At 61.3% G+C, this 24,728-nt stretch overlaps 13 protein-coding genes across 13 annotated transcripts; 4 read left to right on the top strand and 9 right to left on the bottom strand.

The window, feature by feature from the left end:
• Nucleotides 1-156: 156 nt before the first annotated feature.
• FA10DRAFT_295560 (ARM repeat-containing protein) lies at nt 157-893 on the bottom strand (the record flags this gene model as incomplete). The annotated part of the gene is made up of 2 exons (XM_025524476.1): nt 157-692; nt 752-893. Coding segments are annotated over 2 exons (678 nt in total), but the record flags the coding sequence as incomplete, so codon positions are not given.
• Nucleotides 894-4,509: 3,616 nt separating this feature from the next.
• Nucleotides 4,510-5,219, bottom strand: FA10DRAFT_303039 (hypothetical protein; the record flags this gene model as incomplete). Its single annotated transcript, XM_025525200.1, has 1 exon — nt 4,510-5,219. The coding sequence occupies exon 1, from the start codon at nt 5,212-5,214 to the stop codon at nt 4,510-4,512; it is 705 nt and encodes a 234-aa protein (XP_025376938.1). The 5' UTR covers nt 5,215-5,219.
• A 249-nt stretch (nt 5,220-5,468) lies between these two features.
• On the bottom strand, nt 5,469-6,551 carry FA10DRAFT_232225 (hypothetical protein; the record flags this gene model as incomplete). Its single annotated transcript, XM_025518896.1, has 2 exons — nt 5,469-6,046; nt 6,116-6,551. The coding sequence occupies 2 exons, from the start codon at nt 6,549-6,551 to the stop codon at nt 5,469-5,471; spliced, it is 1,014 nt and encodes a 337-aa protein (XP_025376937.1).
• A 935-nt stretch (nt 6,552-7,486) lies between these two features.
• Nucleotides 7,487-9,735, bottom strand: FA10DRAFT_253987 (general substrate transporter). Its single transcript, XM_025519712.1, has 5 exons — nt 9,644-9,735; nt 9,140-9,589; nt 8,698-9,085; nt 8,129-8,645; nt 7,487-8,072 (listed from the first exon to the last, which is right to left on the bottom strand). Exons 1-5 carry the CDS (start codon nt 9,711-9,713, stop codon nt 7,773-7,775), a joined length of 1,725 nt encoding a protein of 574 aa, XP_025376936.1. The 5' UTR covers nt 9,714-9,735; the 3' UTR covers nt 7,487-7,772.
• A 1,182-nt stretch (nt 9,736-10,917) lies between these two features.
• On the bottom strand, nt 10,918-12,263 carry FA10DRAFT_287592 (hypothetical protein; the record flags this gene model as incomplete). The annotated part of the gene is made up of 6 exons (XM_025524151.1): nt 10,918-10,997; nt 11,059-11,254; nt 11,305-11,590; nt 11,649-11,960; nt 12,010-12,110; nt 12,171-12,263. The coding sequence occupies 6 exons, from the start codon at nt 12,261-12,263 to the stop codon at nt 10,918-10,920; spliced, it is 1,068 nt and encodes a 355-aa protein (XP_025376935.1).
• Nucleotides 12,264-12,652: 389 nt separating this feature from the next.
• Nucleotides 12,653-14,872, top strand: FA10DRAFT_268248 (hypothetical protein). The gene has a single exon (XM_025522251.1). The coding sequence runs from the start codon at nt 12,743-12,745 to the stop codon at nt 14,699-14,701; it is 1,959 nt and encodes a 652-aa protein (XP_025376934.1). The 5' UTR covers nt 12,653-12,742; the 3' UTR covers nt 14,702-14,872.
• Nucleotides 14,742-15,561, bottom strand: FA10DRAFT_268247 (hypothetical protein). The gene is made up of 5 exons (XM_025522250.1): nt 15,446-15,561; nt 15,279-15,354; nt 15,206-15,219; nt 15,001-15,149; nt 14,742-14,942 (listed from the first exon to the last, which is right to left on the bottom strand). Exons 1-5 carry the CDS (start codon nt 15,513-15,515, stop codon nt 14,913-14,915), a joined length of 339 nt encoding a protein of 112 aa, XP_025376933.1. The 5' UTR covers nt 15,516-15,561; the 3' UTR covers nt 14,742-14,912.
• Nucleotides 15,562-15,807: 246 nt separating this feature from the next.
• On the bottom strand, nt 15,808-17,097 carry FA10DRAFT_280667 (hypothetical protein; the record flags this gene model as incomplete). Its single annotated transcript, XM_025523634.1, has 1 exon — nt 15,808-17,097. The coding sequence occupies one exon, from the start codon at nt 17,095-17,097 to the stop codon at nt 15,808-15,810; it is 1,290 nt and encodes a 429-aa protein (XP_025376932.1).
• A 1,464-nt stretch (nt 17,098-18,561) lies between these two features.
• FA10DRAFT_231897 (GroES-like protein) lies at nt 18,562-19,738 on the top strand (the record flags this gene model as incomplete). Its single annotated transcript, XM_025518878.1, has 3 exons — nt 18,562-18,710; nt 18,768-19,436; nt 19,489-19,738. The coding sequence occupies 3 exons, from the start codon at nt 18,562-18,564 to the stop codon at nt 19,736-19,738; spliced, it is 1,068 nt and encodes a 355-aa protein (XP_025376931.1).
• Nucleotides 19,739-19,929: 191 nt separating this feature from the next.
• Nucleotides 19,930-21,286, top strand: FA10DRAFT_152441 (Aldo/keto reductase). The gene has a single exon (XM_025518109.1). It carries the CDS (start codon nt 20,138-20,140, stop codon nt 21,077-21,079), a length of 942 nt encoding a protein of 313 aa, XP_025376930.1. The 5' UTR covers nt 19,930-20,137; the 3' UTR covers nt 21,080-21,286.
• FA10DRAFT_287586 (GroES-like protein) lies at nt 21,261-22,443 on the bottom strand (the record flags this gene model as incomplete). The annotated part of the gene is made up of 4 exons (XM_025524150.1): nt 21,261-21,286; nt 21,339-21,820; nt 21,876-22,263; nt 22,323-22,443. The coding sequence occupies 4 exons, from the start codon at nt 22,441-22,443 to the stop codon at nt 21,261-21,263; spliced, it is 1,017 nt and encodes a 338-aa protein (XP_025376929.1).
• A 283-nt stretch (nt 22,444-22,726) lies between these two features.
• FA10DRAFT_287585 (hypothetical protein) lies at nt 22,727-23,512 on the top strand (the record flags this gene model as incomplete). Its single annotated transcript, XM_025524149.1, has 4 exons — nt 22,727-22,880; nt 22,940-23,097; nt 23,156-23,335; nt 23,393-23,512. The coding sequence occupies 4 exons, from the start codon at nt 22,727-22,729 to the stop codon at nt 23,510-23,512; spliced, it is 612 nt and encodes a 203-aa protein (XP_025376928.1).
• FA10DRAFT_152245 (alpha/beta hydrolase fold protein) lies at nt 23,408-24,642 on the bottom strand. The gene has a single exon (XM_025518108.1). The coding sequence runs from the start codon at nt 24,389-24,391 to the stop codon at nt 23,555-23,557; it is 837 nt and encodes a 278-aa protein (XP_025376927.1). The 5' UTR covers nt 24,392-24,642; the 3' UTR covers nt 23,408-23,554.
• Nucleotides 24,643-24,728: the final 86 nt, after the last annotated feature.

Genomic DNA, 24,728 nt, shown 5'->3' with positions numbered 1-24,728 from the left:
CCCTAACCCTAACCCTAACCCTAACCCTAACCCTAACCCTAACCCTAACCCTAACCCTAACCCTAACCCTAACCCTAACCCTAACCCTAACCCTACCCCTAACCCTAACCCTAACCCTAACCCTAACCCTAACCCTAACCCTAACCCTAACCCTACACTGTGCGGCACGTTGAGGACGAGCTCCTTGATGCGTTCCACGGCGCCTGCTTCGACGATGGCCGCCTTGTTGCGTTCGCTAGACGCGGCCAGATTCCTCAAGGTGCTGATGGCGTGGCACTGGATCTCTCCGTTGTCTTGATGGCTCAGCAGGTCGATGAGATTGGGCAGGAAACCAGCGTCGACGATCGAGTGCTCATTGAGCGGGTGTATCGACACGTTGCGTACGTAGGCCGCGGCGGAGAGGATGAGGGGCAAAAAGTTGGAGCGCAGCAGTCGCAGCAGGGGTGGTAGACCGTTGAAGCGGACGATCTCGATCTGGTACTTTTCGTCGCTGGCCAAGTTGCGGAGGGCCAGGGCAGGAGGTAACATCAGTGTCACGAAGCTGTCGAGACCGGGCTGCGATGCCTCACCATGAGTCGCCAAGTTGGTCACGCATCCGACTGCGTTGCATTGAACCTCGACGTTGGGGCTGAGCATGAGACGGATCAGAGGCTCAAGGCCCTTGAGCTTGACGATCAACAGCTTGTTTTCGACTGTCCGAAAGACAGATGAGCATCTGGGCAGTCGGGGAAGGGCAATCACTGATGCTTACGGATCACAGCTAGGTTGCCCAATGCAGCGCTGGCAGCTCGTTGCGTCTCAATGTCATGGCTCTGAAGCAGGAACATAAGAGGCTCAAGCGCATCCCTTCCGATCTCTCGCACTTGATGCTCGGTGATCTCTGCGAACGCCATCGTTCGTTAATTCTACCCTACTGATGGAGGGTTATCGCAACAGTAACTCAACCTAGTACGAGAAGAACAGTTGATATAGATAATTGGTAGTTGCCCCTGTCCGATCGGGCAATGGGGCGAAGCTATTCTCTGCTGGATAATGGCTGACGCCTCTAAGCCGGAGAATCCGTGCTGAAAGCGATCTTTTTTGGTCGACTGCGCCATTGACGACCGGGGCGGGATCGAATCATGTCGTCATGAGCGAGGCAAGCTCGGCAGGTGACCCCAGGTTGAGGAACAACCCTATCGGACGGGATCTTTGGGCAAGGACCGACGAAACTCCACACGGACAATCAGGAGGCGACGATTGGCAATCTCTCAACGATCAACGGCATCGAAGAAGACGAGGGCACATTTTCGGGTGAAATTTTACCACCAACTGACTGACCTGGTCAAGGAAGGGGGGAACTATCAAGCCGATGGAAGTGGAGGCGAAGGCGAAGCGGGTTCACAGAAGCACTTCTCGAAAGCAGGCCGTGGTGGGGTTCAAGACGCAATGGTCTCTTATAGGTCCAAGGTAGGCAGGGCAAGACCCGGGCGGGGCAGTATCTTTCACTGGCTCCTATCTCCTATGCGGCGGGTGACGGCAGGGCGAGATGAGCGATGTGCTCCTGGCACAACTGCCAGGATCTGCGGTCAACGTCCAATTCCAAGTGAATAGGCTGCGAAACACGCTCCTGTCGTCCGTGGCCGACTGAACAGCCTCTAAGGTGCTGTAGGTTGGGGAGACCAAGCTGCAGCGCGGCTCTTCGGGTCGCTGCGCAAACATACGAGTCGCCCCGTGCACACAGGCCATTGACCGTGACATACGAGGAAGAAGGAGAGAACGAACGTAAAGGCGTACAGGTACGATACAGCTCAGCCCAGTCAGGCAGAGGCCCAGAGTCAGGCCCCAGCGCCAGCCTACCGAACGAGCCAAGGCGAGGCGATGAAATGCGGCATGGCATGTACTCGAAAAGACGGTCGGAAGAAAGGAAACCGAGGTTCGCCTCGTCGGCTTCTTCGTTGTCGCTTGTCGGCGTCTTTTGCGCCTTGCAAAAGCTATAAAAATTAAACCTTTAACGTTTTGTTTAGCGTAAATTTGTCAAGTTTCTAACTTCCTCCGTGTGCATCTCCGTGTGCATCCATCTTGAAGCCCACGCTAAGTTTGTTCCTCAGAATATACGTGTTCCTGAGCTTCGAGGTCTACATAACATACTCTCTCAAGGTTGTGTCGTATTCACGGATGGCACTCTTTGAACACGAGCTCGAAAGTCCGTCTCGGTACGGGAACAGCTTCTGCGGCAGCAGCCTCGAGCGAACTTTGAAGATGATCTCAAACAAGTTGTATAGCTTGCTGTTCGTTCAGTGACTTTTGCCCGCATTGTGATCGGCCACAGGAGTCCGCATGATGACCAGTCTGTGTGTACGAGAAAATAGTTCCCTGCATCTGTGGGCGGCGCGGACGCTGGAACTCTCCTCCGGCCCGCAGAGCTGGACCATCCGTGGTGCTTGCTGAGAGCGACAACGCGGTCGCGTCGAATTTCCACCCTGCCGATCCGCACACAGACGCGTTCCCTGGCGATGACGACGCTGCTCGATCTGCCGGACGAGGTGCTCGGCCGCATCGTGTTCTTCCTCTTCTGGCCGCACCAGGGCGGCAGCCTCGTCGACGGGACCTCGCCTTCGTGTCTCCGCGGCCCCTCCGATGCCAGTGTGGCGCTCGCACAGGCGTGCCGACGCCTTCAGGCGCCCATCCTGCCCCTCCTCTGGGGCCACGTGGCGCTGCAGCAGGTCTGGGAGCTGGGCAGGCTCCAGGGCAAGCTCGCCGACGTCCCCAGTCGCGCACGGCTGATACGCTCCTTTGCATGGCGGTACAAGTGGGCGGCCTGCGATCCGCACAACGGCCTGCTGACAAAGTGGGATGAAATGTACGACGAGGGGGGACCCGACCTCAGCGACGTGCCGGGCAAGAGAACAAGGGAAGCAATCGAGGCCACCGCGCTGGACATCTGCTTTGCACCCCGGTTCGGGCCCGACTTTCTGTGGCACTCGATCAAGGGAGGCGAAAGACACCTTGTCGAGCGCAGATCCGGAAGCGAACACTTCAACACCGGCTGGGTCGACGGCGTGCTCCTGTCCCTGGCCGACGTCGAGAACGCCCTGGGGGCGTGCCTGGCCAAGATGACAGAGCTGGCTGCGTTCATGTGGTGAGCAAGTGTCCTGGAACGGGAAGTGTCCTTGCTAACTTTTAAGCTCAGGGACAGCGGATTCCAGGACTCGGCGATCCCGCGCGCAGCGATCGACGCCCTGCGCCGGATCGAGACGATCGAGGACTTCTTTTGGGACCCTTGCCAGGCCTTTTTTGGGAATTATGGGCCCCGCGGACCCGACGAGGCGCCCATCTGGAAGGCCCTGGGTGGGTCGTGCCCGCGCCGTCTCACCATGCACCTGGCCTCCGACCCCTGGGCCGAGGCAGCCACACACCCAGTCGATGGCTACGTGGACGCGGCGATTAAGACCATCGAAGCGGCCACGTGGCCTGAGGTCCGCCTCACCCACCTGGAGCTGCCTGGATGCATGACCGACGCACCGTTTGCCCATCCTGGCCTGCTCCGGTCCTGGGTCAGGCTTGAGGAAGTCGTCGTTGGCAAGGGAAGAATCGCGAGCAAGGAGCGGCCCCTCTTGCGAGCAGTGGCTGCACTGCGCCCTTCGCTCATCGCCCTTCGTTGCTTGCTGAACAGGACGCTGGAGCCGAAAGACGTGGCTGCGCACTTGGTCGACTGCGCGGTTGATGGTGTCATTCTGCCCGAGGGCGCCTGCCTCCTGCGCGACGGCGAGAGCCCGCTGGCGGCCTTCTCCCAGTGGCTCACCCTGCCCGTTTTTGAGCCAGCGAGGCGAGCCATGTGCGACGCCTTCAGACAGGTGGTGCGTCTCCCCTCGTGTGCAGCGACGGCAGGTTGCGACGTCTCTTACCGCGACACCAGGCTTCGCTCAATCCCGCGCCACTGCGGACCGACAGACATTGAGATGCGCTCGATTGTGTCGCTGGACGCGCGGGGCAGGCCGCGGCACAGCGATGCGCCCATCTGGCGCAAGGACTGCCCAGGAGCCCGCGTCGAGCTCGACCGCTTCCGCTTTGTGCAAGACGATGGGCCGCGAGGGATGCCGTGGGACGGGCCTACCTTTCTCGACGTGTTCGAAGAGTCGTCTCATGATACAGACAGCCGAGAGATCCTCTTGGACATCGCAAGTGACTTTGCCTCGGGCATCAATGCCGAGAGGCGCGACTGGCACTATCAGTACCGTGGCTTCGAGCGGGCCTACTACCGCTGAGGGCAGGCCAGGCAACAAGGAAGTAGATTATCTGGTGGGGGGAATTTACATGCCACAGTACCGCCATTTGCAGTATCGTCATTCGCAATACAGCAGCATCGCTTGCAGCACACAGTCGCTCGCAGCATCGTCGCTTGCAGCACACAACGTCGCTCGCAGCATCGTCGCAGCATTGCCATTCACTGCACAGAAGGCGCTCGCAGCATCGCCATACACAGCACAGTGCACACGGACAGGCAGACGGACAGGCATACGCGCTTGATCACACGAGGAGCGCCGCTGCAGCGCACAGGACCAGGGCGAGCAGGAGGGCCATCGCAGCCGGCGGGCCTCGCGCAACGCCGTCGCTCTCGCCCAAGAAGGCCTTGGTGCAGTTGCGCCCGTTGGCCACGGTAAAGTTGCTAATGACGGCCGGTGGGAGGGTGCCCGGCGAGCTGCCGTTGGGCAAAAAGGCAGGCGCGTAGACAAACGCCGCGGCGGCATACTGCTGGGGTAACACAAACCCAGGCGGGGCGTCGCTGCTCGGGCTGAGCTTCCACGGCTCGTGGCGCAGCTGTTTGTTGATGTCCGACTCGGACCCTGTGAAGAACGGATAGAAGAGAAAGTCATTTGTAGTCCGAGACCCAAAATGCGAGTCGTCTCTCAGGTCTTGCAGGCTGTAGGTCCTGTCGATAAAGGTGCGCTCGCTGTCGAGCACGGCGCCTTCCGGCCCGTAGCGCGGCTGGCCGAAGAGGAAGCGAACGGTCATATCGTGCACCACTAGCTCGCTCAGGATTGCGAGAAAAAAGGCATATGTGCCTCTATCGCACGTCGTGGCCGATATGGCATAATGGTCAATCACTTCGATCGAGGTGAAGTTGGTGGCATTGGGCGCTGTGGCGAGGGGCACTGCGCTCCCCTGACGTGGCAAGAGCGGGTGTGCTCTGGCAGCAACCCCAGCGATGGGGAGTAAGACGAGCAGCTTCATGGTGGTGTCTCATTGTGGGACAGGAGCAAAGTCACAAAGGACTTGTACTGTCGCTGGCGGACCATGAGGTCGGCGTGCAGCGACGAAGTAACGGCCACGTGGTAGTAACGTTGCGGCAGCGCTAACCTCTTTTCTCACACGGAAGCTGGGGTGCGATCGAAATTGATACAGCCATTTGATTCCATGACGATGCTACCCTGCAAGAAAAGGAAGCTACCCTACTACAAGAAAGGAGAGAGAGAGGCAAGACAAGATCACACAGGGGAGGTGCGGCCGAGAAGGCGCGGGTAGGCAGCCTGGACGGGGTCGTCGGCGGGCGCCTCGGCGTAGGGCACGGTCGCGAGGTTGTTGAAGGGGTGGCCGCGCAGGTACTCGGGCATGGGCGACGAGTGGGTGGCGTGCGTCTGCTGGACGGTGACACCCTTTTCCATCTTGTCGACGCTGCTCGTCGACGCGGACGTCTGCGAGGCCGTCGCCGAGGGCTTGAGCGACTTGCTGGCCATGGTGCCCGTGCGGCTCGAGCTCGACGGGTGGGAGCTCGAGTTGACGTTGCGGGGCTGCGCCTCCTCGACGAGCTCGCGGTAGAGGCGCGTGGACGCGACGACGCAGATGAGCGACTGGGGCATGGCGGCGATGAGCGACATGGCGGGGCTCAGCTTGAGGATGGTGAGCACGGTGATGACAAAGTTGACGATGAACGTGAGGACAAAGTAGACGACGCCCTGCTTGATGAGCACGTCGCCGATGCGCGACGACGAGTTCATGCGCATGATGCCCATGACCGTCACCGAGAGCACAAAGAGGTCGAAGAGGATGGTGATGAGGTATTTCACTAGAAGGAAACCGGGTCAGCAGGGAAGCTAGGCCAGCGGGGAACTTAGGCCAGCGAGCAGAGACTCACCATAGTAGGTCGGCTTGATGGCCGTCGGGCCGCAGGCGCCCGTGTTCCAGGGCGACGCAGCCGCAGGGGACCAGGCCGCCGACACGTCCTGCACGCCGTGCATCCACGCAGCAACCAGGCCGGCGCCAAAGACGAGAACAAGGGCAGTAACAACCTTTTTGGCCGTGCCGAAAAAGACGCAGACGGTGCGGCACGCCAGCAGGGAGCTCGACATGATGACGACGGCGCCCATGGACCACTCGACGGCAATGAGGGCGGCCTGGCAGTCGATCTCGGTCTCGAGCCAGAAGAGCATCGTGTCCAGGGCAAGGAACACCAGAAAGACGAGCTTGGTGCCAAAGTAGAGAAGCTGGGGCCACTTGCGCAGGCGCTGGCCCGAGAGAATGGACCAGTCGAAGCGCGCGTTGAGGACGAGGTCAAAGACAAAGATGCCCATCGACGCGTACGTGAGCAGCTTCTGCACCTCGCCCGTCTTGGACGCCACGGCGGGGTCGGACCAGTAGGCTTTGGAGACCATGGCGGGGGGGAGATCGAAATTGAGAGAGGCTGGAGAGGCTGGAGAGGTTTGCGTGGTCTGGCTTCCTTATATGCGTGTGACGGCGGCGGCCGCTTATCAGGATTCCCACCCATCGCCCCCTGGGCTTTGCTAATGCAGCAAGCAAGGACCCTAGGGTCTTGCAGCACGCTTCCACGCCGGATTCCGAGCTGCAGTCGCTCGACAAGGGGTGGCTGTGGGAGCGGAGGGCGATTGAGAGCGGCTTGTCGGCTTGTCAAGGGGGGAGCGCTTGTCAAGGGGGAGCTTTTCTCAAAGGGGTAATTCTGCGGAAGTCCTTCTCGAATCTTTCCCCCCAGTCGTCTTGGCACCCCGACTAGTACTAGTGCAAGAGTCTGATCGCAGATGCAAGGAGAGCCTGTTCCTCAGCCAAAAGATACAGTGGCCAATAACACGTCGAATTCCCAATAGCATCTAGTGCCGAATCTTTCACAGAGTCAATATCTCGAGTAGAAGATTGTTCTAGTATGGAGCTCGGACATAGAAGATTGTTATAGTATGGAGCTCGGACAAATTGTTTCTGTTTGTCCAGGCCTGCAGAAAAATAACGCAAGGAGGCGGCTCCTTGCAAGGCTCCCGGTGGCTTCATGCAAGCGCTCCCGGTGGCTCTTAAATTGCTCTCTGCCCTCTGGCGGCTCTCTGCTCTCTGGCGGCTCGTTGCAAGAGCGCTCGATCTGGTGGCAGCAATATATGCTTCCCCTGGCCATGCACAACGCCGTGTGAGAACGATCACCCGTCGCCTTGCTTTAAACCATCGCTTCTAAGCCGTCGCCTTGTGAATTATCTCCTTCTGAGCCACCGCATCGTGAACATCACCCTCTGAGCCATCGCCTTGCTTCTCATCGCACTGCTTCTGATGGCCCTGCTTCTGATGGCCCTGCTTCAGGGGCAGCACTCCTTCCTCATCCGTCAATCTTGGGAACTTTCTGGTCTCATTCATCAATCGTGACAGTCTAAACATGCATCAGGAAACGGTCTACACATGCATCAGGGGGACAGACTACACATGCAGCAGGGGTCTTGTGTCTCGCATCAGTGCTCGTGGCTGGCGCTGTGACTGGCGCTGTGACTGGCGCTGTGACTGGGCTGGGATGGCAGTCGCGACTACGCATCAGCAGTCTTGGTCACAGTCGCCTGGGCCTCCTTGTCGTCTTTTTTCTCCTCGCCCTCCTGCGACAGACGGGCCTCACCCTCGTGCGACAGGCGTGCCTTGCCTTCCTGCGACAGGCGCGACTCGCCCTCCATGCCCAGCTGCGGCACGTCGTCGCCGAGCGCAAGCTGGTCCTTGATCCGCAGCGGCCGGTTCTGCGTGCAGCCAATCAGGTACCAGCGCTTCTTCTCAAACAGCTCCTTGATGCGCTCGAGCGGGTAGCCCGACACCTCGGGCATCATGAAGAAGACGAACTGTGAAGGAAGAGTCAGCAGGGAAAGCAGGAAAAGTAGGGAAAGCAGACACCCACCAGCAGCGAAGCCACGCTCATGACAAAGAAAAAGACAAAGAGCGTGTAGGGACCGCCGGACGTCACGATCGGGTTCACCGAGCGCGACGAGCCAAACTGGCACAGAAAGTGGATGACCGAGATGATGGCTACGCCCAGCGAGCGCACCTCGAGACTAAACATCTCCGTCTGGCTGAGGTACTGCACCGAGTTGACGCCAATGGCCCAGGCAAAGCCGCTGAGGAAGATGAAGAAGATGGCCGCGTCGGCCATGGCCTTGGACGATGCCGTCTCGGTCACGGCGCTGTCCGAGTAGTGGAAGCGCAGGTAGAGGGCGAGATAAAGCGAGGCGACGGCCTGGATCGAGAGGCCGCACATGACGGCAAACTTGCGGCCGAGGAGGTCTACAACAAAAAAGGCGGCGGCGAGCGACGAGAGCAGCTTGACGATGCCAAAGATGCCCGTCGTAAACAGCTTCGTCTCCTGGCCCTTGATGCCGACAAAGCCAAAGATTTTTGGCGCAAAGACGGTCATGGATCTGCAGAAGAGTCAGCCCATGCATCTCCTCGGTATCTACTTCTGGAACGCACCCCCCGCCAGAGAACTGGCCAAAGACCTGGATGCCGAGGCCGATGCAGAGGACGTGCAGGTTGGTGCGGTTCGTGACGAGGCGGACAAAGATGTGGTACCACGCCTTCTGGCCGCGCGCGTCGCGCTCCTGCTCGAGCGCCGCGCTGATCTCCTCAAACTCCTGGCCCACGAGCGCGTGGGCGTCGTCGCGGTTGCGCAGCCAGAAGAGCGCCTTGCGCGCCTCGTCGGGGCGCGACACCTTGAGCAGCCACCGCGGCGACTCGGGGATGAAGAACGTCGACGTGAAGATGAGGCCGGCAAAGATGAAGTTGAGCGCAGCAGGCACCTGCCACTGCAGCGCGCTCGTGTCGGCGAGGTTGTGTGCGGTGCCGTAGTTGACCCAGTAGCCTGATGTCAAGTTTTAGTGCATCGTCATAGTATCACCAGCGAGAAGTGACCCACCCAGCAGAATGCCAATGTAGACAGAGCCAGAAAAGATGCAGACGCAGAGACCGCGGATCGCACGCGGCGCAATCTCGGCCAGGTACGTCGGGCTGACGACGGGCGTGATGCCGACACCGAGCCCAGCAATGAAGCGGCCGGCGAGCAGCTGCGAGAGGTTGCCGCTGTGCGCACCCGTCGCGTGCGCCGACGTGAACCAGATGGCGGTGCCGAGCACCCAGAGCAGGCACGCGAGCTGCGCAGTGCGCCGCCGCCCAAGCAGGTCCGAGACGACAAAGGCAAGCACGGAGCCGATGATGGAGCCGGCCTGCAGCATCGACGCAATGTCGTTCTCGACGGCCGAGTCGGACTCAAAGTGAAAGGCAGACTTGAACGACTTTTGGTTGAGCACGCCGCTGATGATGCCCTCGTCGAGGCCGCGTGCGATGCCCAGGGCGCCCATCGTCCAGGCTGGTGGTCAAGTGTTAGCTCATCAGCTCGGGGAATGTGTAGAGAGGCACGCACCAGGCCACCAGAGGCGGATCCAAGAGCGCGACTCCTTGGGCACTTCGCGGAGGTGTGAGAGCATAGGCATGGTAGAAGACTTGACGGCGAGGGTAAGGCAGTGGGCGGACAAGTGGACGACGAGCAGCCGCTATATATGCATTCATCTACACAGTGACCAGACGTCCAGCGGCAGGGACCGGCTGATACTGCAGGGACATTGATGCACCCCGCAGTAGCTGCCAAGCCACCCAACACATCGTGGGGATGCGACTGCGACTACATGGGGATGCGACTGCGACTACATGGGGATGCGACTGCGACTACATGGGGATGCGACTGCATGGAGATGCGAGTGCAGGTGACAAAGTCCTGCTAGGATGCCTGGCCAATCAGAATCGCAAAAGCAGCGCCAAGGCCTGCAGCAAGACAGTGGCGCAGCGCGGGGGTTCTCGCCGTTTGTGTCAGTGGGCACTACCGACGGGTCTTTCCGCTGGCCTATTATAAAGGGGGGATTCCTCATGCGGAGATTGACCTCACGCGGGGATTGCCTCACGCGGGGATTGGTCTCGCGAGGGGCTTGACCTCGCGCGGGGATTGATTGCGGTGGGAAAGCGCTGGGAAAGCGCTGCGTTGGGGGAAAAGACCAGGTAGCGCCTCTTGGCGACAGGCCACGCAGGGACAATCGGGCCCCTCTCCTGCCCCCCGCCGCAGCTGCCGGTCGCGCTACGGCGGGATTGGCCCACGTCAACTCCGCAAAAAGATTTTTCGCCGTATGCAGCCAAGACACGGTCAGCGTGGGGGAGGGAAGATAGAATATCCTCAGAGACTGAGCAAGTGCAGGGGTACTATTGTGGCTGCCAAGGCGACCATCTTCCCCGCAGCCTCTGCCTGAAGCGATCTGAGCACTGTGTCACACCCTTTCGCCTTGTGCTAGCAGGGTCTGCGATGGTTCCCCAACAACGAGCGCTCCCTCGCGCTCTCAGATCGAGAATTGCTTTGATCTGCCAGCCGTTCTAGGCGCTCTTCGTGTCCGCTCAAGCACACAGCCTCGACACTGCTCTTCAACGAGATCGTACGTGGCTCAAGGCGTGCAAAAGATCATCTAGTAGTAAATGGAAAGGGCAGAGGGACACGTAGTCGTAAATGGAGAGGCAGAGGATCATCTAATCGTAAACGGAGGGGCAGGGGACATCTAGTCGTAGGTAGCGTGCAGAGGAAGTCGCAAAGACAGCGTGCAGAGGGAGTCGTAAATCCATCGGAATCTACAGCAGAAAGCTAGGGCGGTATAAAGGTCACATCCGGGAGAGCTCGTGGTGGACAGGGCCTTCCAGTCTGGGCGTGTAGATGTCCCTGGGGTCTGCGCCGTACGGCACTGCAAAGGGTGTCGCGTCAGCAAGTCTCCAGCTCGACAGGCCGGACGGCTAGCCACTCACGCAGCTGCTCGACGGCATTGCTCAGCGTGTCCTTGACCACATTGACAAGGCCGCCCAGCTCGGCAACATCGACCGTGGGCCGCTTCAGGCCGCCGCGGCGACCGTATGCATCCTCGACGGCCTCTCTGCGGAGCAGCAGCTGGCGTCGGTAGACGGCCACCATCTCCTCGACAATGTCGAGACGGCTGCGGACAAACTGCGAGGGCTGTGAGCGAGAGAGCACAGCCACAAGCTTTGAGGACCCACCTGGTCGTACATCTCAAACGAGTTGGAGCACGTGCGGATGGTGGCGAGGTTGCTGACGTCGGGAAACACCTTGGCCCGTGGCCGGAAGGAGGTGACCATGGTGATGCGCTCGCGTGCGCCGTGGCAGGGCAGCGCGCAGTGCTCGATGAAGCCGCCCTGCATCATGACGCAGTAGCCCACGTTGGGGCCCAGGGCCTTGATCACGCTCCCGTCGCCGCGCCGGATCTCGGTCTCGCCCCCGATCATGCCCGTGACGTCGGAGAGCATGAGGACGCAGACCCAGGGGCTGTCAAGAAGAAAGACATGAGCGGTCAAAATCAAGCGCAACCAGACGGCCTGCTCACTAGGCATCGCGGTGGAAGCCCACGACGGGCGCCACCTTGTCGGCCTCGCGCGGCGGCTTGAGCGACGGCGCCGACTTGTCGTACGGGTCGGCAGACAGCGACTGCGCATACTCGGCCCGCGCCATGCCCTCGGGCACCTGGATGTTGGTGTGCCCGATCTCATAGTCAAAGACAGGCACAAGATCCTCGCCGGCTGCGTCGCTGACGGCCGCTAGCACCTCTGGCGACGTCCAGAGGTCATAGAGAAACCTGCTGGCCTCGGGGGCCATCCCGCGCAGCTGGATGTGTGGGCCCGAGATGGCCGACGGCATCCTGTTGGCGTGTTAGTCTAGTGCTCGTTTTGATTTGGTAGCCCACGCACATGTAACTGGACAGCACATTGGGCTGCAGAATGTCCTTTCGGAGCGCTTGCACGCCCTCCAACGAGACCAGAGGAAAGGGCGCAGTGACACCAATGCGGCTCTGGATAAGAAAAGGGAATCAGACAAGCTGTCTGGCGATCACGAGGCTCCGCACACGTACTGGTGCCGAGTGGCTGCTCAGTCCGAGGTCCTCCATCGTGAGGCGCTCGGCTGGCTCAGCATAGTTGAGGTGCGTGGCTGGATTGAATGTCATCACGTCGTTCGTGGGAGCCCGCAGAGATGGACAGCATCTCCCATATATGAGCTACCACGGTGCTCACGGTGAGCGAGCGAGGCAGACGCGGTACGCGCGGCATGGCCCTTATCGCACCCTCCTTGCAGGGCACACTGCCTGACTCTGCGCCCACTCAATTACCCTCGCTGCACTCGTCTGCGCCCGGCCATGCCCGCCCGTGATAAGCCTGTCACTCAGTGGCCTGCCACTGAGCGTAGAATTGATTCGGAGCATGCCTGCGCTTGTTGCTCTTCCATTCTTATCGCTCTCAGAGGAATGCCGGCTCACGCGCGCTTACCAGCCAAAAATAAGGTAAATCAAGGGCTATCGCGCGTGGATCGAATCTTGGGCGCTCCGGGCGATAAGCGCAGTCTCCATCCTCACGTGTCCACTATCGTTCGTCGTCAAGCTGACAGGGATCGAGCTCGTCCAAGTGGGTCGTCGCGACCGGCTGCTCGATGAGTGCGAGTGCCTCGCGGCGCTTCTCACGCACAAAGACGGGATGCTTCACATGCCGCGCGAGGCGCAAAAAGTGCGACGAGACGCGCGACCCAGAGACGGGCGCCTGCCAGCGCTGCCGCAAGTCGGCCATCCAGTGCCTGGGCTTCCCAGCACTCAAGCGTGCCCCGCCGTCTGCTGAGAGACGCCAGCTCGCTGCGGGTGCGGCAGACACAGCAGGCGCGGCTGGCAGAATTAGCACGGCAGACGCAGCAGACACAATAGGCACAGCAGGCACGGCAGGGCCCTCCACGCCGCAACAAGCGCCGGCTGACCTCCCACCAGCCGACCCCCCGTCAGCCTCGCAAGCCGACGACGACGACGTCAGCAACGTCGACATCCTCCAGCTCCTCGACAAGCCGCTCGACGACCTCCCCTGGTGTCTCTTCGACTCGATCCCCACTGGCTCGTCGAGTCTGGAGGATGCCAGGTCGCTCCTCGCCACCCCGCTGGCGTCCAGCGAGCTGCCTCTTGCCCCGACGGGCGCCGCTCGCCTCTCAAACAAGCAGGCCCTCGACATCCTGGCCGACGTGTTTGCGGCGACATGCACCCACCGCTGGCGAGCGTCCAAGGAGGTCGAGGAGTCGCGCATGAAGCTCGTCTCGGCCCTCAGCAGGCGCCTCCATCGCTCCGAGGTCTTTGCCCTGTCCGTGGCCGCGCTCATCGCCTTCCAGCACTTTGACCGCGGCTCCGTGCAGGCGCAGGACAACGCCAAAGAGCAGGTGCTCCAGGACAAGTGGGCCGCCATCTCGCAGGCGCTCTCGGACACGCAGATCCGCCGCCTGACGGCATTCCTCGAGTGGCTCGGCGCAGACTCGAAGCAACGGAGCCGCAGTGCCGAGCTGCGCTCGCCCAACGACGAGTGCAGCTTCCTCTTTGACCTCGCCGACCAGGTGCTGGTGCAGGTTACCTGGGCCGCCGACCAGGAGCAGGAGCTTGCGTCGATGCAGTGCTCGCCGCTGGAAAACGCCGCGGTGGTCCACGTCGACAAGTACCTGCACGCGGGCATGAACCTGGCCCTGATCGCCTACCGCCACCACTCGGCGCGCCACTTTCAGAAGCAGCTCCGCGCCGTCGAGGATCTTCTGAACAACCTCCTGGGCCGCAACCACTCGGTGCAGCTCGACGCCATCCACGGCCTCGATGCCGTCGGCTTCCGCACGTTTGTCTGGACAGACATCCTCAATGCGCTCCTCGGCTGCCGCAGCACCACGCTCCACTACAATCTAGCCAGTGGCGCTGACTCGGCCACGCCCCTGGGCGAGACGGCAGCAGACGCAATCGGCGACGAGGGCACGCGGCTGCGCATCTGCTTTGGCTGCCCCGAAGACGTGCTGCTCGTGCTCGCGACGATTGCCAATCTGCACTTCCAGCTGCTGCATGCGCACAGAAACGGCGCCATCACGGGCCAAGGGCTCGCCTCGCTGCCTGCGTGGGCCTTTCACCAGGCGCACGAGCTGCAGGAGCGGCTGCGCAAGTCGCAGCAGCGCGCAGACGCACGCCACCAGATGCGCATGCAGCGCGGCCGCAGAGAGCACCACCATCTGGGCAACATGTGGCGCCACGCAGCCTCGATTCTGCTGCGCACCGCCATCTACCGCGAGGGCCCATTGACAGCCGACAACCAGGCGCACCTGCGCGCCATTCTCGACATCTGGCAGCAGCCGCACCTGCGCCCGACGACGGTCGCGTGGGGCAACGCCAGCATGCCGCTGCTGTGCGCCGCGTTCGTCGCACTCTCGCCAGCCGACCGGCACGTCTGCTGGGACGCCCTGACGGCGTCGGGCAGCGCCGAAAAGGGCCGCGAGAGCTACAGAAGCTTTGTCACGCATCTCTGGCGGCGCTCAGAGGAGACGGGCTTCGTCATGCTGTGGCAGGATGCACTGCCGTCCTTTGGCGAGGTCATGTCCATCATGTAGTAGCACTGGAGCTGGAGCTGGAGCTGGGGCTATTCTTATTCTTGTCACTACAGCTGTTCTTGTACCGCCTCTGAAGCTGTTCTACAAGAGCTGTTCTTTACCATCACTAGAGCTGCTCTAATTACTCATACGTCTTGCTCATTCGAGACTGCTTCATCTGCGTCTACGTCTGCTCGCTCGATCCTCGCTTCGTCGGCGCCATCGCAACTGCTCACTCGAGCCTCGCTCGCTTTGCGCCGTACTGAAAGGGAAGCTCGTCAGCGAAGTGGTGAGCACAGCACCAGGGGCCGGCCACCCACAAAGATCCTGGCCGTGCTGGGCGAGTTGAACTCGAGCGTGGCGCCGTTTGAGATGTTGAGGACGTCGCCGGCCTTGGCGACGATCGTGGTGCCGCTGCTGGGCTCGCTGACGTGTAGCTCGCCCTCGAGGACGATCTTGAGCTCGTCGTCTGTGCGGATCAGGTCAGCGGTGCGGATCTGGACGGGACAGCGCCATCTTCCTCACAGGTGTACGTGTAGCTGTAGAGACGATGTCAGTCAGTCACATTCCAGTATTCTGCTCAGCAGACTAGACTCACACCAAGGGCTTCTCCGACTTGTGCTGGACGTAGAAGCCGGCCGAGAGTGCATTGTCGTTGGAGGCAGCAACGTCGCCTGCAGGGGACTGCATCAGCTTCTCACAGCTTGACGCACGGCTGGCCTGCCTCGCATAGCTCGAGACAGCGCTGGACACGTAGCCACTCACCGAGGAAGGCGCCGTTGCCCAGGTCGGCAAGCTTGGGGTCCTTGGTGTCGACGAGTGCGATGAGGGCCATGGTGCAGAGAGATGTGGATGCTGGACGAAGCTGGGGCCCGCCTCGACGCTCTTATATGCAGCCCCAAAAGAGACTCGCTATCAAGCCTTATTTTAAGCGCGCGCGTATCCATCCACAAGCGCGCTTGCCGATCAGCTCTCTTCCAGGCTTGCAGAGTCGCAGGCTATCAGGCCTGCAGACTAGCAGAACTCACAGGCCTGCAGGCTCCGTTCGCAGACACACAGCAGCTAGGCTCTTTTCGCTAGGTTTCTTTGCATTCGCCATCCACCGCCAAAGCAATGAATGATACATTCTAGAGATGATTGCCCTTGTACAGCCTAAAGTCCTGGCTGCGCTCGCCCCCCTGCACGAGCCCGTGGTCGCGCTGCCACTGGTCCAGCGTGCGGAGAAATGGCAGGACGCTGGCCTGGTACAGCGGCGCGCCCTTGTACTTCATCAGGTCTGCCGGCGCATGCTCGTGGATGTCGAGGAGGAGGCGCGGGAGCAGCGGGCTGCCGCGCAGCTGCTCCAGCCGCCGCCGGAACGGATGCACACCAAAAAAGACGATGCGGCTCTTGGGCATCTTGACAAATGTCTGGTGGTCGAGCCGCAGCACGAGCTGCGAGGCGTCCTCGGTCGCGCTCGCATCCTCGGCGCGGCCCGTGAGGTGGTGCGGCGCCGTGGGCTTGGCGCCCGAGCCCGTGGGCAGGGGCCCCGCCATCGGCACCCAGAACTGGTCCTCCTCCGAGTCGACGATCTCCCACGACGTCCGCTCGATGGGCTTTGTCGGCTCGAGGCGCGTCAGGGTGCGCTCTACAGAAAACAGCAGCTTCTCGTTGAACTGCGGCACGGGGTCGTGGGTCTGCATCAGCGTCGTCCCGATCTTGTCCGAGAGCAGGTAGAAGCCGGGGAACGCAACGATGCCGCCCGCACAGAGCCAGTGGCCGTCGGGCAGCGGCGAACCAATCAGAAAGTCGTCCTGGACGAGCTGGCTGACGACGAGCAGGGCGTCGGCGCCGTCTTTGAGCGTGCCATGGCCTCCCTCTTTGTGGCTGGCCTTCCTGCTAAAGTGCCCGTGGTAGAGGTCCAGGGTGAGGCCGGTGACGAGGTTGTGGATGGCCCGCTTGCCCCCATCGGCCCACTGAAACAGCGCCGGGTAGCGGACGGTGAGCCAGCTGCTGACGTGCTCCATCAGCTCCTGGCACCCGAGCCGGACGGCGGCATCGTCGACGACGTCCAGCACGACCTTGCCCTGCGTCGCGATGAGCTCTGCCTTCTTGCGCAGATCCCCGACGTAGTTGGCGTCCACCTCGATCCAGTCGTTGGACTGCATGGGCTGGTGGCCCATCACCTGGTGGTACGGGTGGCGCAGGACGCGGTTGACGTAGATGTGGTCCCTCGCGCCCGGGTAGGTGGCCAGGTTGTCTGGCGTCACCGACGTGCACGGCTCGGGGCTGGCAAAGAACGCGAGCGGGTCGACGGCCTGCTTCGTGGCTGCCGATGCCTGCGCCTGCTGGCGTCGACGGAGGCGGTAGAGGCCATTGGCGAGGGCAACGGCGGCCGTCGCACACAGCAGAAAGAGGACGTCGGCGAGTGCCAGCATTCCTTAGGCAAAGACACTCTGCGTGCCTGTGAGCTACCTCTGAGCGGTGTGGCACGGAGACGCTTGCGTACTTATGAGCGGTGCGGCATGGAGAGGCTGCAACACGGAGAGGCTTGCGGTGCAACGGCTTATCAGCAGTGCCTTTTCCCAAGCGCCATAGCCGCTGCCCGTTTATCTTGCTTGCGACGCGCCTATCTCTGCCTCTCCACATTGTCCGTCTGCTAGCACCTTGCGCCAAAGACTCGGTTTCGCTGCTTCTGCGGCGGGCAGCTAGAGCAGGCGGGCAGCTAGAGCAGACGGGCAGCTAGGGCAGACGGGCAGCTAGGGCAGACACATGCCTGGGAACGAAGCCAATGGCCACCGCTCCTGGACTGGCGCACGCTTGACAAGGCGTGCAAACATGCTCAAACACGCCCAACGTGGCGCTTCTTCACGCCGTCTGTGCCGAGAGTCGCAGACGGCTCGTCTCCTCCTCGGAAAGGCTAACGACGCTAAGGTGAGGAGCGCAACTGAGTCAAGACGCTTCCCAGCAGCAAGCGAGAGTGTCAGGCTCGCTTGACGACGGGCAGGGAGCACATCGACGCAGGCGGTAGAGGCTGGCCCTGCAGGCTCGCTACTCGCCGCGCATAGCAGCACGCTGCAGGGGCCCTCGCTCCTCGTCGATCAGACTGGTCGCTCTGGCTAGCCTGTCAGGCAAGGTGAGCCTCCATCGTGAGAGCTCACTTCCATCGTGCGAGCCCATCTCCCTCGTGCGAGCTCACCTCCACCGTGCGGGTCACCTCCACCGTGCGAGTGAGCCTGCGCATCGAGGAACTATTCTAGTTCCGGTTGCTCACACGCCAAGACCAAGCTTGTATCCGTCCGTCTCGACAAAGAGGCAGACTACTTGGCTTACCCCAATCTGCTCCCTGTTTGTCGCGCCGACACCGTGGGCAGCGGCCGCGCATCTCTCGGTGCTGCACTGCACTCCAGCGGCTGCCGCGACATTGGCAAGCGAGGCGCTGCCATGGCTCAAGCACAAGCAGCGACTCAAGCACAGCAGCAGCTCAAGCTCGACAAGCGCGCCGTCGAGGCCACTAAAACAATCTATCGAGCACGGCTAACGACATCCGCAGCCGGTCGAGGGCCGGGTGTAGTCAGTCCTCCACAACGTCTCCTCGCTCAGAGGCTCACGTGCAGAAATAATTCGGGTCAAATACCGGGAAATCTGCCACAAATAATCTTAGAGCGCCTGGTGCCTCGGCTCCTGTCACCCAAGAAATTTTTCCGAGGGCCCTTTTGATAGCACTGGCTGAATACAATGTGGAGCTCGTCTGTCGGACGACAGTACTGGTTATCCGTAATCACCCTGGGTGAGCAGCGATGTGGAGTGCTCGCTCGACAGCGGCAAGTGGAGAGCAGTGCCCGGTATAAAGACCGCCCTGCTCCACCCAGAATCCAGGATTTACCCCTCACACATCAACCATGTCCAGCAACGAATTCATCGGCTGGGTCGCACACGACAAGACGGCCGTCGAGGGCAAGCTCAGCTGGGAGGAGTACCAGGTCAAGGAGTGGAAGGAGACGGACATTGAGATGGACATTCTCGCCTGCGGCATCTGCGCGTCCGACATGTGAGTAGCAAAAAGCAGCGCGCGCGTCGCTGAACGACGCTCACTCAAACCCCCCAGCCACACGCTCCGCTCGGGATGGGGCCCGTCGCAGTATCCCACCGTCGTCGGACACGAAATCGTCGGCAAGGTGACGCGGGCAGGCAGCGCCGTCACCCACCTCAAGGTCGGCCAGCGCGTCGGCGTGGGCGCCCAGTCGGACAGCTGCCTCAAGTGCCGGCGCTGCGACGCCGGCAGGGAGTCGTACTGCGACAAGATGGGCGGCACCTACCAGGGCAAGTTCGTCGACGGCAGTGGCACCGGCATGGGCGGCTACGCGCGGCGCTGGCGCGGGCCCAGCCACTTTGCCGTGCCTATCCCCGACAACCTCGAGACACACGTGGCGGGCCCGCTCATGTGCGGCGGCATCACCATCTACAGCCCGTTGGACGACTACGGCTGCGGGGGCCCCAATGGCAAAAAGGTCGGCATCGTCGGCATCGGTGGCATCGGCTCCTTTGGTCTTGCGTTTGCCAAGGCCATGGGTGCCGAGAAGATTGTCGCCATCTCCACGACGTCGTCTAAAAAGGACCTGGCGATGGAGCTGGGTGCGACCGACTTTGTGGCCATGAAGGACAACCCGGACGACTACAAGCGCCTGCGGCGTGAGCTCGACATCATCATCAACACGGCGAGCAACCCGGACCAGCCGTTCGACAAGTACGTCTGGATGCTGCGTCCCCGAGGGCAGTGAGTGGTCTTCCTATCTCCTACCTCCTTCTCGCGCTGACTTTTATTCAAGCCTCATCAACATTGCCGCGCCCGAGAGCGCGGTGATGCCGATTCCGATTGGTGCGCTCCTCTTCTCGGGCGCCAACATCGGCGGAAGCGCCATCGGGGGCATCCCCCAGATCGAAAAGATGCTCAAGCTGGCAGGCGAGAAGAAGCCAAAGTTCCTCATTGAGAAGCGCAAGATGTCCGACGCCAACCAGGCCGTGCGCGACATGGTCGACGGCAAGCCGCGCTTCCGCTACTGCCTGATGAACGAGTGAGTGAGGCCACCCCTGCCTCGCGCTTCTCAGGCTGAGCCTTCGCTTCAGCAACGAGAACCAGGGCGCGAATTTGTGAGCAAAAATTCATCGCGCGCCAAAGGACCCAGGTGGAGTTAGTCTTATGTCCACCCTTAGCTCCCTTGTCTGTAATGCCCACGCCTTAATTCCCTCGTGTCGCTCTTCCACCGCCCTGAGTGGCCTGCTCTAACTTCCACCGCCTTGACTGCCCTGTCTCTGACTGCCCTGTCTCTGACTGCCCTGTCTCATGTTATCACCGCCTTAACTCCCCTGGCCCCCCTGCCTCAGACGAGGCGACTGAGTCAGTCTCCATGCTATATAAAGCCTTGTTCTGGTCTCAATAACTGCTCCCCATCGTCTGAATAGCTGCCTAACTCAAGAATGGTCAAGGTCATCGTCGGAACCATGGGCAGGAGCCCGTTTGCCAAGACAGAAGCAATGTCGACCCCGGCGCAGTTCAAGGCCTTCCTTGGCGCCTGCCAGAGCTACGGCGTCAAGGAGCTCGACACGGCGCGCGTGTACAGCGCCGGCGAAAACGAACGGCTGCTGGGCGAGGTGAATGCCGGAAAGCAGTTCCAGGTCAGCACAAAGATCAACATCACCGGCGAGGGCGCCCTGAAGCGCGACAGCATCCTCCGGAGCGCCGACGAGAGCCTCGCGTCGCTGAGGGAGCAGGCCGTCGACATCTTCTATATACACCGGCCCGACCGCTCGGTGGCGATGGAGGAGACGTGCAGCGCCATCAACGACCTCTACCAGCAGGGCAAGTTCAAGCGCTTTGGCATCTGCAGCTACGCAGCCAGCGAGGTAGAGGAGATGCACGCGCTGTGCAAGGCCAAGGGCTACGTACTGCCAAGCGTCTACCAGGGCAACTACAACCCGCTGGCGCGCCGGCCCGAGACGGAGCTGTTCCCCACGCTGCGCAGGCTCGGCATTCACTTCTACGGCTTTGGTCCCTTGGCCGGCGGGCTCCTGGCCAAGCCCGCCCAGGACATCTCCGTGTCCAACAAGGAGTCGCGCTTCGGCGCGCTGCCCATGCTCGGCAGCTTCTACCTCAAGGACGACATCGTGTCGCAGGTCCGGAAGCTGCAGGACCTCTGCCGCTCGCACGGTGTCTCGTCCATGGACGCGACGCTGCGCTGGCTGATGCACCACTCGCCGCTGGGGCCCGACGACGGCGTGCTGCTGGGCGCCTCGTCCGTCGAGCAGGTGCAGGGCAACCTCAAGGCCACACAGGGCGGGCCGCTGAGCGAGGACCTCGTCGGCGCGTTTGAGGACTTGTGGAAGAGCGTCGAGGCCATTGCTCCTCCCTATCATCAGTAGTGGGCCGTCATTAGCAGCGTGCCATCACCTATAGTTGGCCATCACCAGTAGCAGCTCATCACTGTTGGCCATCACGAGTAACAGCTCATCACTATTGGCCATCACCAGTAGCAGCTCATCACTAGTAGCAGAACACCAGTAGCAGGCCCATCACTCGGCTGTGTGATTCTTACATAATAGTCTATCCGTGCACACTCCCAACTTGATCTGTCCGCTCTTGAGTCAGCACCGGGCGACAGTCTGCCAAAGACACACTCACAAACGAGCTTCTTGCTGCCGGCTCTGCCCTCGCGGAGCAAGCATAGACCATCAGGGACCCTTGCCAGACCCCCGGCCAGCACCTGACGAGGCTGTGTCTGAATTTTGCCCGCAAGCACGAGAGCGCCCGCCTGGCTGAGCCAGTGTCGTACCGTCTCGGCGTAGGGTGAGTCAGGCGTCTGGCTGGTCGCGCCCGCATTCGTCGTGCGAACGTCGACGTGGGGTGGGCAGTTGGCCCTGGCGAGGGCGGCTACATCGTCGAGCACGCCGCCAGCAAGCACGCTGAATGTGCAGCTCGCCGACGTCGCGAGCACGCCGCACAGCCATCGCACCGTCGCTGGGGTCGAGACGGCATCAAAGGCATAGGCAAAGTCGAGCCTGGCAAGCTCTAGCTGCAGCACGTCGTCGTCGAAGATGTAGACGTTATCGATCCCTGCGGCCCTGGCCTTGGCTGCCGAGAAAGCCGAGCGCACGATTGCGTGCCTGTAAGGGAGTGCGTGAGACTGATCGTTTAAGACGCCAAGGAAAGCACACGCACACGTCGAGGCCGGCATGCCTTGCCAGCTGAGCAGCATAGAAGCCAATGGAAGAGCCGACGCCGTTGACAAGGATTTTCGGACGTGTTTGATGACTAACGGCCACCCGCAGCACGCCATGCACCGCGACCGACGCCGTCGCAAAGCACAACGGCAGCGTCGCAGCCTCCTCGAGCGAGAGCGCAGGCGGGATCCTGGCCACGAGGTGCTCGGGCGCGATGCTAAACGGCTGGTAAGCCCCACATCTGTCTGAGGTAGCCGAGGGCGTGCATGCAATGACCCGGTCGCCGTGGCGCAAGTCAGCGACACCGTGGCCAACTGCCTCTACGATCCCTGCGACATCGCTTCCCTCGATCCCTTCGAACAGATTCCACTCCGAGAGCTTCCAGTCTGCAGGTGGCTTGACCGTGAGCTGATTGTGCGCACTGGAAACCCCTGCCGAAACGTACCCTTTGGGTTGCTGGCTACGTAAATGTTGCGGATCAGCACCTCGCCCTGGTGTGGGGCCTGGCGCGGAGGCGCTGCGACGAGCTGTAAGCCGTGCTCGTGTGTAGCACGGACCGCTGACATTGCGCTCTTGTCTGGGCAAACGACATCCAGCTCTCCGTCTAGATATAAGCTGCCCGTGTCGGACTTAGCTTGAGTTTATTTTTTAGCAGCGTAAGATGACAGGCGCCAAGGTGCGTCGAGCAGGAGATAGCGCTCTCAGCCCAGTACTGGACTTACCGTGGAGCGTGAGCTTACCTGTCGCTCTTGTTGCTTGCTCTCGTTGGTAGGTCAGCCTTTGCCTTAAAAGAGGCTCAACGCTCGACGTGAGACAGAGTGACGATCACCACCCTCGTAAGTTGCAGCGATGCGCCCCGTCCTGCTCCAACTCCTGCACATCGAGCTGGGTGCCGCAAGGCACCTCGACTTCGCCCGTTCGCGCAAGCAGCTGTTCGAGCTTGGTGCGCAGAGGCAGTTCTTTGGGCTCATCGAGGATCAGAAGAGTCTCGCGTGGCTTGTTTGTGAGTGTGCGCCAGGGTCGGAAAGCAGCGCTGACCCATGCTTTTTCGTTGCGGAGCAGTCTGGGACGACAACGTGGGCAGCGCGCAGCTGGGCAAAGCCGCCGGCATTGCACAGGCCTGCTTTCCATCCTCTCCGTCGTCTCTCCGGGCCTGGAACATCCACTTTCCCCACGAGGGCTGGCCCCTGAGGGCGCTGCGTGCGCCCCTGACGCAGCTCGTAGGTGTGGGTCGGATGCTTTGCAAGAACGATGTGAAATTCTCACGGACTGCACCAGTGCACTGTCCAGCTGGACGACGCCAGCAAGGCCACAGACCCTCGCATTGCCGCCTCGCTTCACAAGACCTACGCCGACTGCTACGACACGGTCCACCAGGGCTTCTGTGGGGGCTACTGGGGACCTGCACAAAACGAGCCCGAGACAAACTGGTACTTTCTCGGGTGGACGACGAGGGAGGTGAGTAAAAGACGACCAAGAATCTATCTGCAGGCCGATTCTGAAAAGCCCTCTCAGAAACACGACTTGTATGCACGTTCGTCGCTCTTCGCCGTCGAGATCAATGCGCTCAGACCACACATGAAGGACGGCTGGTCGTTTTATGTACACTTGCAAGAGGAGGGCCGCATGCCATAGAATCTAAAGGGGTGACACCAGAAAAGCTGCTGGCACTGAGCATTACTCTTCGAGAAAGGGCAGGACCGTCGCAACAAAGTCCTCGTGGCACTGAAAGTGGCCCCCATGGCCCGCGTTTTCGTAGATGACGAGCTGCGCCTGCGGGATGCGGTGCGCCATGTCGACGCTGTTCTCGGTCGGGACCATGATGTCGTTGTCGCCATTGGTGATCAGCACGGGAATCTTGATCCTGCCCAGGTCCTGGGGCGCACGCTGCCCCCACGCAGTGATGGCCTGCAGCTGTCGATAGTAAGACGAGATCCTGGGGCCCTGGTCGCGATCCACCGTGCGCTCCTTGATGCGAGCCACAAAGTCCTTGGCCTCGCGCTGGCCATCGGGCGTGTTTGGAAAGAAGAGGTGGTGCTTGGGGTCCTGCATCGTCAGGAAGCCCCTGACTAGGATCCACGGCACCGCGCCAAACTTGCCGATGCCCTTGCCCCCGGCTGGACCCGTGCCGACGAGGATCAGCCTCCGCACGAGTTCAGGCGCCCGGAGCGCGATGTCCTGCGCCACCATGCCGCCCAGGGAGAAGCCAAAGAGATCGACGCTGTCAAAGCCCAGGGCGCGGATGAGATCGATGGCGTCGCGCGCCATCTCTTCGACCGAGGCACGCACCTGTCCGCCAGACGCACCCACGCCGCGGTAGTTGGTCGCAATCACACGGCGGCTTCGGGCAAGCGCATCGACAATAGCGGGGTCGTAGTCGTCCAGCACGGCGCCCCAGTGGTTGAACAGAACCAGGGGCACGCCCATGCGGGAGCCAAGATCACGATAGGCATAGGCCACCCCTCCGACTTTTATCGAGAGGTTGGGCGTGCTGTTGTAGGATGTGGTCGCCATTGCTTGGTAGAAGTGCGATGAGGAGGCCACCACTCGAGAGCTGGCCTAATATACACATCCAACTAGCCGTGCCATTCACGGAGCTGTCTCGATGACGCGGCTGCCTGACTCCAAAAGACACATGCTCGAAGCTTCACAAAGGCACCGTCGTTAACTCCAGCTTGATGCTAGCTCCAAGGACGACTGGAAGTTCCGAACGTCCGTGTCCATGCCCGAATCTCCGTCCGCTAGTGACACCTCCGAACAACAGCCTTGCCTGGCAGGTCTAGCAACAGCCTCGTCTGGCAGATTTAGCAGATCGGGCGTGAGATGACAGCTCGTAGCACGTCAAAAATTG

This window comes from Acaromyces ingoldii (assembly GCF_003144295.1).
Source record: "Acaromyces ingoldii strain MCA 4198 unplaced genomic scaffold FA10scaffold_4, whole genome shotgun sequence".
NCBI lineage: Eukaryota > Fungi > Basidiomycota > Exobasidiomycetes > Exobasidiales > Cryptobasidiaceae > Acaromyces > Acaromyces ingoldii.
The sequence above is the reverse complement of the archived record's forward strand: the minus strand, read 5'-3'. Positions and strand labels throughout refer to the sequence as shown.

Bases quoted from the DNA above. Each gene is read 5' to 3' on its own strand.
- FA10DRAFT_253987 (XM_025519712.1), bottom strand. From the start codon at position 9,713: ATGCCTATGCTCTCACACCTCCGCGAAGTGCCCAAGGAGTCGCGCTCT. The intron at 9,590-9,643 runs GTGCGTGCCTCT...CTTGACCACCAG, and splicing joins GATCCGCCTCTGGTGGCCTG to CCTGGACGATGGGCGCCCTG. The intron at 8,073-8,128 runs GTGGGTGTCTGC...CTTCCTTCACAG, and splicing joins TGAGCGTGGCTTCGCTGCTG to TTCGTCTTCTTCATGATGCC.
- FA10DRAFT_268248 (XM_025522251.1), top strand. From the start codon at position 12,743: ATGAGTGCGAGTGCCTCGCGGCGCTTCTCACGCACAAAGACGGGATGC.
- FA10DRAFT_268247 (XM_025522250.1), bottom strand. From the start codon at position 15,515: ATGGCCCTCATCGCACTCGTCGACACCAAGGACCCCAAGCTTGCCGAC. The intron at 15,355-15,445 runs GTGAGTGGCTAC...AGTCCCCTGCAG, and splicing joins GGGCAACGGCGCCTTCCTCG to GCGACGTTGCTGCCTCCAAC. The intron at 14,943-15,000 runs GTGGGTGGCCGG...CTTCCCTTTCAG, and splicing joins CCAGCACGGCCAGGATCTTT to TACGGCGCAAAGCGAGCGAG.
- FA10DRAFT_152441 (XM_025518109.1), top strand. From the start codon at position 20,138: ATGGTCAAGGTCATCGTCGGAACCATGGGCAGGAGCCCGTTTGCCAAG.
- FA10DRAFT_152245 (XM_025518108.1), bottom strand. From the start codon at position 24,391: ATGGCGACCACATCCTACAACAGCACGCCCAACCTCTCGATAAAAGTC.